Source organism: Lampetra planeri, chromosome 5 (genome assembly GCF_965212315.1).
Source record: "Lampetra planeri chromosome 5, kcLamPlan1.2.h2, whole genome shotgun sequence".
Classification (NCBI taxonomy): Eukaryota; Metazoa; Chordata; class Hyperoartia; order Petromyzontiformes; family Petromyzontidae; genus Lampetra; species Lampetra planeri.
Window position 1 is genome coordinate 21,863,998 of NC_136111.1, and position 12,743 is coordinate 21,876,740.

The following is a 12,743-nucleotide window of genomic DNA, read 5'->3' on the forward strand; positions in this document are numbered from 1 at the left end:
CGTGTGATTGATTGGCAGCCTCGAAATTGAAAACACGTGACAAAAGGGCTAAGGAGATAAGGAGTGATAGAATCAAGAGCAGGTGTTGTGAGATAGTCAAATTGTGGCTGCGCAAGTTTCTGAGGACATGGCATTGAGCCTTGGGGGGTGGCATTCTTCCAGCGTTGCACGAGGAATTGCCATTTTTACGTGGGTGGCAGTGGCGGATGTTATTAATGAAAAATGCACGGTTGCCATCACAACACTCACATGAGATGGGTGCTGCTGTCCGTCCAGTCAGGCATGTACTTGGCCCCCAAGGCGAGGGCTTTGTCACGGAGATCGCTGCGGAATGGGTTCTGGAAGCCGCTCAGCACGAACGCCACGCCTCGCAGAAGCTGGCCAAACTCCACAGCCTTCCCGCCACCCTCAGGACCCCGAGAAGCCCCCGATGTGCCCTGGGAGGCCGAGCTGTGTTTCACGGGCGTTGGCTGCTTAGTAAATGGCTGAGAAAAGTCCTTTCTGGAACCCTTTGCTGGCCAGGGGTCTCCAGCCTTAAGACTGCCTGGAGAAAGGGGTGCACTGCTGCCACCTACAGCACGCAAGTACATAACAAATAGTCAAACAGTTTGACAACACGTGTACATGTGATGTATAAACTGTAACGTATTCTGTATATATCCCTTTAATTTGTTACTGTATTAATATTTTTACAAAAATGACTATTTGTTAAGCCCATATTAAAATAAAACATTACGTCATCAATTGCCTATCACTTTATATTTTTTTATACAAAAAGGGGAAAGGTTTCTAATGTAGCATTGCTTGAATTTACTTTTCAAAAAAGTGATAGCATATTGAGGTATCTTTATCTAATTCATAGCACACTCCAGTGATAAAGGAAGCATGTTTTAATACATTATTGGAACTAGAATATACTATGTTCAGACATTTTCACAAGAGCATGCCGACACATGCCATTTTGCAGCCAGATGTAATTCTGTAGTCAAAGGCTGGTGTTTTTATTGGCAGAACATCAATGTTTCTCACTGAAGACCTTACATAAGCCAAATACACACACAGCATTGGTTTTACTAGTATTGATGCTATGGGTAATATAGTTTAACATTATTGCAAAGGTTATGGAAACGTTTTTTTTTACATTTTCCTCCAATAAATTCATTCTTAATCCAGCTCACAAAAACGTATAATAAAGTGAAATTAACGAATGACCTCTATGAACTTTTCAGAAAATGTACACCAATGAAAATAATCCACATCACTTGCTGAAAGGCTCTCGCCATAACCGCTGCTCATAATGGTAAAAGTATACAATGCACAGCTGTTGTAAAATGTTATTTCCCATTATCAAACCTTTAGTTTTGGGTGACGATTCAGGCGCGTCTTTTTTAGCCGAAGGGGGAGTTGTTCGTTGCTTTTTAGGCGTTGTTTCGCCCGTGTGATCAGCCTTTCTTTTCCCTGAGTTGGTCTGGTTGAAAATGGAGGAAAAATTATTAATTGGAAAGCATTCATATTTAGGAGCTAAAAAAACATATGTAAAAGCTCAACCAAGTTGCATCCCTTCTAGCAACACTCCAATTAATATTTTATGTTATTTTGACATTCAACCACTTATACTTCACGCACCTGACCACTACATAAAAAAACTCCCTAAAATACTCTCCCAATAAACGCGGCTCTCAAATTGTATGTCATAAACTGCACCGTATTGTATTGAATATAAGACTCAAGTGTCAATAAACTATCACACAGTGGCTTCACACAAACACGACGATCCAAGATCCCAGTTCCCTTGCGAGATTCATAACATTGGTTTCTGTATGTCTAAAATAAAAAAATGAGCCAATAATCAATATTACATTTGACAACTTTCACAGGAGGATCAGGCACCAATAGTAGTTTGCCCCAATAATGAATTGTACCTTATTTGAGAACTGTTTGCTTCCACTGAACTCAAGCTGCTTGGCACTGGGTGATCCCTCTGGACTCTCCGATTGTTCAGTTGTTAGAGTCGGTGTTGTACAGCTTGGTCCAGAATTTTTAGCTGAAAATGTAATTGTGTACATTTTCTTAAAAGCGAAAACCTGCACTTCATTGGACTTTTTTTTGCTATTATAAATTTCCCAAAAGGATACAGTAATTTTTTAGATTTAAAGCTTTCGTGACTGCAGCGATTAATCTTTTTGGTTCTTTCGGTAAAGTCACGTAGAAGGGAAATAATAAAATAATTAAAAAACATAAAATACAATTCTCACGACGTTTCGGCCACAACACAGGACGGCTGCTTGTGTTGTGGCCGAAACGTCGTGAGAATTGTATTTTATTATGTTTAATTTTTCTTATTTTATTATTTCCCTTCTACGTGACTTTACCGAAAGAACCAAGAAGAAGGATACAGTAATTGTTACAAAAACCAAAGATCCTTGGCATACTTAAAAGAAAACGTTGTCATCGTGCTAAATTAACTCAGTCTTTTCAAAATATTAAATGGTGTTATTTTTAAAGAGTCGACTCATGCACTCTACAGCATTTTAACACATAGGCTTTCGCGACCAATATTATTCATAATCAACGTTTTTGGGTTTAGATCGCGTTATTTATAAATGTGTCGTAACCCTCCACCACCCGACACGGCCAATCAGTAAAAAAGCGTCACGTTGACAAAAGACAAATTAGTTCACTGCTTTAGCCCACCGGTGTGTTGAAGCGCGAAACCACAACATTTACAATTTGAGTACGACGTCTCGCTGGTAATTGCGATTTAAAGGTTTTTATTAACTTCTCAGCGGGTACAAGGAAAACCAAAGAGAGTACTGAAAACCACTCCTTCCCGGGCGCCCCGGTTGGCCTCTTCGAGTCTCCGTCACATCCGCGGGCTCCATCCACATACAATGCAACAAAAAAAAGCTCGCCGCCATAACGCACACCGCCCCGTTCCCCTTATTCACATTCATCACCACCATTCACCCATGCGCTGCTCCATCACATCGCCTTCCCCCAATCGAACACGTACATTCCTCGCCCACACGACTTAGCAGGCCGGCTAAAATGTGCATGGCCATCCTTCACTATCCCTTCCCTATACCCGCCGGTCCCCTTGCTACCCCACCCCGGGTAGGGGCCACTTCCACTTTACACCTGCGGCCTTGTATCCCAGCCTAACCCGGTCTACTTCCATCACCCTTTCTAGCAACCTCCTCGCCCAGTAGCACACCTCCAACGGTGATATAGGGGACCCATCCAACTCTTTTCTGCGAGCTCCCCACAAGGCCTCCTTTGTCGCGCCTATTATGTCCTGACTTATCACCTGCGACGGGTAAAACCAGGACAACAGCGGACTGCTCAGTCTCCACACCTCCTGTGCGAAGGGACACTTCACCATGACGTGCACCGCGTCCTCATCTGTGTTGCAGCCCCTCGGGCATTTGGGCGAACGTGTCATTCGGCGAGAAAACATGAAGCCCCTCGTCTCCAATCTATCCCACACCGCCAACCAGGACAGATCTCTCTGTTCTTTTGTGAGCGCCATTGATGAAGTGTTCCTCCACACTTGACGGTACATAGTCCTCTTCGCGCCCATCACCCCCTCGCAGGCCTCCCCTTTGTTTACTTTGGCCAATACCTCCTTGGAGTTCCACGGTCCCCCTCTCTGACTCAAATTGTACTCTTTTATGTAGTCACCCACCGCCGCATTCAGCCATCCTTGTGGCCAGGCCAAGGGCGTGCCCGCCGGTAATTGGGTCATCCCGAGCCCCCTCAGGAGCCACATCAGGCGATACCTTAAATAACAAGCGGCCTTCCCCCGGGGCTCTTCGGAAAAGAATAACCTCAAAGTGTTGCACACAAAAATTGAGGACAGCACACGTGCAATATTTGGGGCACCCTTCCCCCCGTTCTCGACGCGTTTACACATCACCACCCTCTTCACTCCATCCATCCCGCCTCCCCAAATGAATTGAAACAACAGCGATTCCAGGATTCTTGCCTCCCTCCTACCTGGCGGGTACACATATGCGAGGTAGTTGAGTGTTGGTAAAACCACCACCCTCACTACCAGAATCCTCCCTTCCATCGTGAGCCGTCTCCCGGCCCACTTGCCTAACTGTCCCTTTACCTGCTTTATCCTCCCGTCCCAGTTTCGTTCCGCCGACCTCTCTCGGCAAAAGGACACTCCCAAGACCTTGACTTCCTCCGTGTTCATCCCCAACTCAGGCGGCCGGCCCTCAAATAGTCTCGGGTCCCCGAAGGCCATCAATTCGCTCTTCTTCGCGTTCACCTTCAAGCCGGAGGCCAGGCCGAAGCGGTTTGTCTCCTTCATGGCCCCCCACACTGATGCCACGTCCCTACAGAGCACGACTACGTCATCCATATATAGCGCCACCTTCCCCTGTTCCTTATTCCCGGGGATGGTCACTCCCTTAATCTCCTCATTGTTTCTCATTGCCTGTGCAAGGGGTTCCATACACATTACAAATAGAACCGCGGACATCGGGCATCTTCATTCGCCAGTTCCCACAATTTCATTTTGCCCCTTGTTCTCAAGGGTTTCCCCCTGCGCCGGCTCTCCACCCTTTCCTCCATCCCCTCCCTCGAGGCCTCTGTGTCCGGCGAGGAGTCCGAGGATTCCGTGCTGCCTGAAGGGGCGCCTCTTTTTGGGGCTCTCCTTATCCTCCTTTTCCTTCCGATTGGTCCCTCCCATGTCTCGCTACCGCCTTCCTCCTGCTGTCGTTCCCCTTTTCCTTCATCCTCCTCCACCGCCTCCGCCCAGTCTTCCACGGTCGTCTCGGAGATGCTGCCCATGCCGTCGCTCCCCTCCCCCGCCAGCCCCTCTTCCTGCTCGCTCGATGTCGATTCTGCTCTTTTTGCATGCCTCTCCCCTTCTCCCCCTCCGTCCGTTGCTGGTGGCTGCTGCTCAGCCACCTCCCCACGTCCTTCCCTCACCAGTTCCTTATCCGGGTCCAGTTTGGTCCCACCCCCTTCCTCATCCCTCGCTCCTCCTACCCTATACGCCCTAACCTTGTTGGCGTACGACTCCGGACAATTTTTGTACAGATGTTCTCGGCTACCACATAGGTTACATTGTGCCGGAACACTGCATTCTTCTACCTCGTGGTCCAGTGCCTTGCATCTATAGCAGACTTTTGTCTTGCACACTGCGGCCAGGTGACCGCTGCCCCCACACCTCCTACACAGTTTAGGTTGTCCGGCATACACAACATATCCCCGGTTGCCTCCTATGTTCAGGGCACTCGGGATGTGTCTCAAGGTCCCTCCCTCTGTTTTCAGCCGCACCCTCCATTGTCTTGCCCCTGTCCATATCCCCACCGAGTCCCTCACCTTTTTACAGCCCGACAGTACCGAGCAGTGCTGTCTTAGCCAGACCTCCACGTCGTGGTCAAGTAGGGCTTCATTGTATAGGAAAATAGTCACCACCTTCGTGTCCAGCTCTGATAACAGTTGTAGCTTCATTGATATCAATGGCTTCTCCTCCACCTTTTCCTCGAAGCGGGTCATAAATCTTTGTAGCAGGGGGCTTGAGTTGAAGCTTACATCAAACGCCCTCCCTCCCGGCAGAGTTATCAAACAGTACAAGTCTGTCGGCTCTATTTGTAGCAAGCCCATCATTATTGACCGTACAAAGGTTGCTCGGTCGATGGTCACTTCTTCTGCTACCTCGTCCTTCATCATTACTCTTGACGCAATTATGTCGTTTGACATGAGGTGGTGTCAGACTCACCCCTGCCCCGCCTCGCCATTTCCCGTCTCGTTCCCGGGGCCTCCCAGCTCCCACCGGTCCAGCGTCCACTGTCACGTTCTCCCTCCGGGCCTCCCCCTGCCCCAGGGTTGCTGGCGTCTCCCTGGCTTCGTTCCCCACCCTCCGCTCGGGGGCACCCGCCTCTCTGCTTCCGGACGCCATACCTTTTTCTCCTCGGCCTCCCTCACCCACTCCATCAGCTCCCACCCTCCCATCCAGTTCCTCTATCCTCTCCTTCTGCCGTGCCTCCGCCGCGTTCCCCTCCATCCGTCTCCGTGCCTCCTCCACGCATCCCCCTGCTGCCAGCGGGTCGGTCTGGTTGCCCCAGTCCCCTCCGGCGGCACAGGTGGTGTCGGTGGCCCTCTGCTTTCGCCGTGTCTTCTTCTTGTCTCCTGCAGTCACCGTCTGGCCGACTCTGCCGTCCCTGGCTCCCTCAGCAGTGCAGGTGGCATTCATTTCTCTTGGCGCTCTCCCTGCTTCCTTTTCATCTGCTGCGAGCATAAGCTGGGCGGCTCGGTCATCCCGGTCTCCTTCAGCAACTCGGGTGGCCCTCGTGGTCCTTGACTCTCGTCGTTTCCCCTCTTCGTCTGTTGCGATTTCCGTCTCCATTCTCCAGCAGTCCCCGCTTTTTGGCAGCGTGGTCATCCCTGGCCACACGGTCAGGGCCCTCGCAGGCCTCGGGGCTGGTGGCTAGGTCTCACTTGAGATCCGGACGGGCTGGAAGGATCACCTCGATGCTCCTGGTGTCTCCCCTGGCAAGCCAGGGCAGTTTCCCCCTCATCGGGCAATTCGCCAGAATGGTGAGGCTCTGCTGTGTCTCCCGTTCTTATATAGAGTAGCAGCAGGGTGACGTCATCATTAACTCATTAACTCATCAGGTGCAAAGATTTGAGGGGGGAGTTATTGTAATTATATACTAGATTAGTAATCAGGATATTGTTACGATGCGAGTTGTAGATTAGTAATCATTTGGAATGTGTTTTATTGTGATTATGCTACATTAGTAATCAGTTAGTGTTTGTTTCCCTTATAAGGAATTGTAATGTATCTTATTTAATAATACGCTTCCAGGCCGCACTAAGCCTGTAGCTGTCTGAGCGATTAAAGTTATTTCTGTTTCTCTCAATTTCAATCGATTCTCTAATTAGTCTTTGCCAGTAGTAACTAGTTTTACACAACACTTCAACGTTGTCAAAATCAATTGAGTGTCCCTGTTGGCATGCATGTTCTGCCACTGCCGACAGTTGTGTTTGTGATAATTTAATATTTCTCTGGTGTTCTTTTAGTCTTACACTAATGTTACGCCCTGTCTGTCCAATATAGCATCTGCCACATACACAATTAATCCGATATACACCTTCTGTTGATAATTTAGGTAATTCGTCTTTAGTGCACGTTACTAGTTGTTGAATTTTGTGTACTGTACCAAATCTTACTGTAATGTTTTGCTTTTGCAAAACACGGGCTAATTTGTCAGTTACTCCTGAGATAAATGGTATTTTTATTGTTTTAATAATCTGATCGCTTTCAGCAGTGTTGCTTTGCGATCGTGATTTGGCATTTAGTGCTCTGTTAATTTGAGCATTATTGTAGCCATTCTGTCTTAGTGCTTCTTTAACATGTTTAATCTCTCTCACTAGACTTTCACCAGAGAGATTAAACATGTTAAAGAAGCACTAAGACAGAATGGCTACAATAATGCTCAAATTAACAGAGCACTAAATGCCAAATCACGATCGCAAAGCAACACTGCTGAAAGCGATCAGATTATTAAAACAATAAAAATACCATTTATCTCAGGAGTAACTGACAAATTAGCCCGTGTTTTGCAAAAGCAAAACATTACAGTAAGATTTGGTACAGTACACAAAATTCAACAACTAGTAACGTGCACTAAAGACGAATTACCTAAATTATCAACAGAAGGTGTATATCGGATTAATTGTGTATGTGGCAGATGCTATATTGGACAGATAGGGCGTAACGTTAGTGTAAGACTAAAAGAACACCAGAGAAATATTAAATTATCACAAACACAACTGTCGGCAGTGGCAGAACATGCATGCCAACAGGGACACTCAATTGATTTTGACAACGTTGAAGTGTTGTGTAAAACTAGTTACTACTGGCAAAGACTAATTAGAGAATCGATTGAAATTGAGAGAAACAGAAATAACTTTAATCGCTCAGACAGCTACAGGCTTAGTGCGGCCTGGAAGCGTATTATTAAATAAGATACATTACAATTCCTTATAAGGGAAACAAACACTAACTGATTACTAATGTAGCATAATCACAATAAAACACATTCCAAATGATTACTAATCTACAACTCGCATCGTAACAATAGCCTGATTACTAATCTAGTATATAATTACAATAACTCACCCCTCAAATCTTTGCACCTGATGAGTTAATGAGTTAATGATGACGTCACCCTGCTGCTGCTCTATATAAGAACGGGAGACACAGCAGAGCCTCACCATTCTGGCGAATTGCCCGATGATGCTGGATGCAATTACCAGCAAAACGTCGTACTCAAATTGTAAATGTTGTGGTTTCGCGCTTCAACACACCGGTGGGCTAAAGCAGTGAACTAATTTGTCTTTTGTCAACGTGACACTTTTTTACTGATTGGCCGTGTCGGGTGGTGGAGGGTTACGACACATTTATAAATAACGCGATCTAAACCCAAAAACGTTGATTATGAACTCTACAGCATGTTGACAAACATCAAGCGCACAGTCAACAGTATTGTTTACGCATTTGCCATTTACCTTTTGGAGAGTCATGATCTGGAGGGCTGCTCTTGCCAAAGAATAATGCCCCTGGCTTTATATCTTCACTTTCATCTTCCTCTTTAATTTTAAAACCTGCAAGTTTTTTCCCTCTCTACCAACAGCATGGGAGAGAACAGGAAATTAAAAACACATATCATATAAGAATCAATCGATACACATGCTAATGTACAGATAATTAAATGAACTCCCCTTCGATGATTTTAACGAGTCTACCCACGTTTTCTGAGGCATACATCAGGTGTGCTTAAATCAGTGCATGCAATGATTAACAATTTTCTCACGCAATACACATTAAATCTACCGCTGCCGTTGGCACTCCAAAAATCCAGGGTGACTCATTTGGCTAATGTAGTGCGGTTCCGTTCATTCCGTGAAATGAGATTAACTCTGCAATGAGAGTGGTGAATGTCATGGGTGACGTTAGCAAATGGTGCAATCTTACAGGGGAGTCTTTCAAATGGGAGGTGCTTGGACCAGTCCACTTGGTGCCAGGCTCTGGAGGAGAGTAAAACTTTATGCAAGCCAAGCCAAACTTGAGATTCTGCCAAGTAAGGACACAAGAGATCGGCACGGAGCCAGCCAAAGCATTGGTTAAGGCAAATCGCTGCTGCCAATGTGAAATTAATTAGTCTGTTATAATACAATTGTAATTTCCTTTTATGCCTTCTTTGGCCTTTTACATAATTGCCAAAAGCATCAGAAACAAAGCTGCAGCAGTAATCATTATAGCAAACTATCAATCTCCCAGTTGCCCTTCAAGCCCTGCATCATAGTAAGCCTTGAATTATGGCTTGTTCAGTAATGAGTTATATTGGATTGTATATGCATTACATGTGCTCTCTTTTGAGACTGGATTTTCTTAAATACCATTTTAATTGTATCAATAATCAGTTGGAATATGCATTCGGAGACTAGGCAAAACTAAGAGTGATAAATCATCAAAACCAGTAGATGTCACGTTTATGATGCAAAGTGCACACCTTAGTGTAGGGCTGGGTGCAAACAATCTTCACAGTCTCAAATTGCTTATCAGCTGCAGGCCGACACAGCTTCTCAGGGCCAAATATGCGCACCCTATCTGTGTTCTGAGCTCGCTTACTCTCTCCAGGGCTCATAAAGAATGACATGGCACAAATCACCTGCAGAGAGAGAGAACAAAGTTAAGTGTGCATTTTTAGTGTACCTGACTCATAAGAGTGTTCAGACTTACGTACTAGTGACTCAATACAAGTATGTGCACATCAGAGTAACTGCATTACTGTATTCTCCTGATTATGACAAGTAAATTTCCCCCCTGTATTTTTAAACTAAAGTTGGGCATGTGTCTTATAATCCGGTAGGTGTCTGTGGATGTGCGAGACCACATTTACATAAATGTATTGACACCGGGCAAAAGTTTAGATGTGTGTCTTATGTTCTAAAGTGTTGTATAATGAAAATATGGAATTAAGCCCTTCAAATTTCAGAGATGCCAATTATAGAGATTTATATTATTTGGCATTGCAATGTCCATGCTATATTTTCAATGCACACAACACTTTAAAGTATATTTAATTACACGTGTTAACACTGCCCGGCTGCAATTGTCCACAGAAACAATGGGCAGCACTTAATAAGATCCACACAAACTACTGAAGATGCATAAGTGAAAAATAAAATAATCTCCTGTATGACTGCTGCCACGAACACCAAACCATGGACCACAGAACTTTCGCACTGCCCCAAATGTACATTTGAAGGTAGCATATTGGCAATTCACAAAACTGAATAGTTAAATCAATCAGAATTGAATCTCAAATAATTGCTCTTCCGTTGACAATATGAAAGAAAAAGGCAAAATGTTAACATTTATACAACAAAAATATATAACTCTCACCTCATAATCTTGGTCAAAGGACTTGACGTTGCCACCCAGCACTTCCACAAAGGCAGACCCATTGTTTTGAATTTCCACAGCATGTATTTGCTCTGGATTTTCAAACTTTAATATTTTTTTATGAAGTGTGCAAAGAGATGAAAATATGTTTACGTCAATACAAATCAAAAGACATTAGGTATACGAGTATAAAGTATTTTTATCAAAAATGCATATTCAACTAATTTAACCAAATTGAAGTAAAATAGCTTTGAGTGACAATGTTAATGTATCTTACTCCAATTATATGTATCTGTAGTGGTAATGTACATCAGTCTTTACTGCATTTATAAGTGTATATTTAAATATAAGGATACACAGTTATTTAGTGATTTTCATTAGCAAAATAAAAAAGCCAAACATAACCAAATCATTTCACAACATCATACCAAAGAGGTTCCCAAAAATACTTTTGCAACACAGATTCATATAGCCACTATACAATGCGTTGGTTTTAATGGCTATTTATTCTTGTTTGGTAAGTGTTTTAAAAAGATGCCACAACTAGCTCTGTATGTGCAACTACAGGCAGTCCCCAAGACACAAACGTCTGACTTACGAGCATCAACACTTAGAAACACACAACCATAAGATATTATATTTAACCAGCCAACTTGTGAACGTCCTTATGAACAGAACCACGGAACTATTTTGTTTGGTGGAGCGATCCCCCACGATATGTAATGATCCCCAGCATCCCGCGCGATGCATGACAGTGAACCATCCGACTTTATTTTGTTTTATTCACTGTACATTATTATTACAGCATAACATGCAAATGTACAATGTTTCTTATTTATGAGTTAACCAATGCTTCCCTTTTTTGTTGAACCATAAAACATTTATTAACACTGACCATTTGTACAATTAAATATTTAGTTCCAAGAAATGAACACATTGACTTACAAACAGGTCTCAGGAATGTAACCCGTTACTTCGAGGAATTCCTGTATATGCAGTCCTTAAACTAGGTAACTCAAGTAGAGGTATAATTTAATTCTTACGAAAGTAAGCAAGTGTCACAAAATGAAATAAAATTACGATATTTTCTCTTTGTTTATATCAAGATTATAGCCCATCAATGTTAGATATTTATTTTAAAAAATCAGACCTTAATACCGATTTAGTAACTTAAATTTTGACAATTTCACTGTCAATAGACATTCAAGATCATGTTATGTATGCACTCATATACAGCCATGTCAACTCACTGTTGAAGACCTCCCCGTGCTTTATAAGAGGGTTGTTTGACCATACATCAGCATATTGATCAGTGCGGGTAGGTGAGAGGGGTGGACTACGAGACCAGTTCACATATCACTCGATACTGCTGTTAGCCAAGGCTAGGAATCAGTGCACCAATCACTGTGCCAAAGATCCACCCCCCATGAAATGCACGTCCCACTAAAAGTGTAAATGTACCTGTAGTGTTACAATGATTTGCTTTTCTCCATAGCTTTTACTTTTCCACGGTTTGTCTGCATCCGTATTAAGGAGGTTCTCAGCAGTGGCAACCTAAGTACAAAAATAAGAACCATCACTCAACTTCCATCACAATGTGTGAAATACCATTGTAAACATGTACATTTAAATGACAAGGATTTTTTATTAACTGGTATACACAACCGACAAAACTTACATTTTTAAGCTGGACAGGAAATGATACGCAGTGGTAAAAAAAAGCCTCCCCGTTGATGTACTACTACCACCTATTGACCGAACATTTTTAGTGCTCTACCATCTGCCAAGAACTGAAACGGGTGGGTGGTTCTGGTACAATAACTATGATCCCCATTATTGCATGCACGTTTTAACGTGTGACTCTGTCCTTTTCAAGTGCATTCGTGCAGGCATTACTCCTTGTTTTTTTTATTACAGCTCTGTCATCAACAGAAACGGGCGCGTGTGATCCGAACAAAACATTATTCATATTCTTTGGGTTTTTCGGTAAAGTTACGAAGATAGGTTTAAAGAAATAACAAAAAAAATACGACGTTTCGATCGCAACACAAGCGGTCGTCATCAGATGACGTCGTAGTTTTCTGTATTTTTGTTATTTATTTGAACCTATCTACGCTACTTTACCGAAAGACCCAAAGAATATGAATTCCTGCAGTCACGAAAGCTTTAAGTCAAAAAAATGTTAATTTCAGACTCAAAGACAGCAAACTTTTGAGAATGCACACTCTGCGATGGAAAATTATTTAGTGCGACTATTTTGAGACTGCCACGCATTGCTTGGCCTGTGGAAACATACCCTGTTACACATTTT

At 43.7% G+C, this 12,743-nt stretch overlaps 1 protein-coding gene across 1 annotated transcript in view; it reads right to left on the bottom strand.

Moving 5' to 3' along the window:
• Nucleotides 1-12,743, bottom strand: part of LOC144719139 (DNA repair protein XRCC1-like) — a 33,034-nt gene that overhangs the window by 17,936 nt on the left and 2,355 nt on the right. The window contains exons 2-9 of the mRNA XM_078595008.1: nt 11,894-11,986; nt 10,433-10,537; nt 9,537-9,695; nt 8,999-9,097; nt 8,533-8,647; nt 1,923-2,044; nt 1,354-1,468; nt 250-571 (exon numbers count right to left, since the gene is read on the bottom strand). Coding sequence (XP_078451134.1) covers nt 250-571; nt 1,354-1,468; nt 1,923-2,044; nt 8,533-8,647; nt 8,999-9,097; nt 9,537-9,695; nt 10,433-10,537; nt 11,894-11,986 — 1,130 coding nt within the window. The remainder of the gene's footprint in view (nt 1-249; nt 572-1,353; nt 1,469-1,922; nt 2,045-8,532; nt 8,648-8,998; nt 9,098-9,536; nt 9,696-10,432; nt 10,538-11,893; nt 11,987-12,743) is intronic.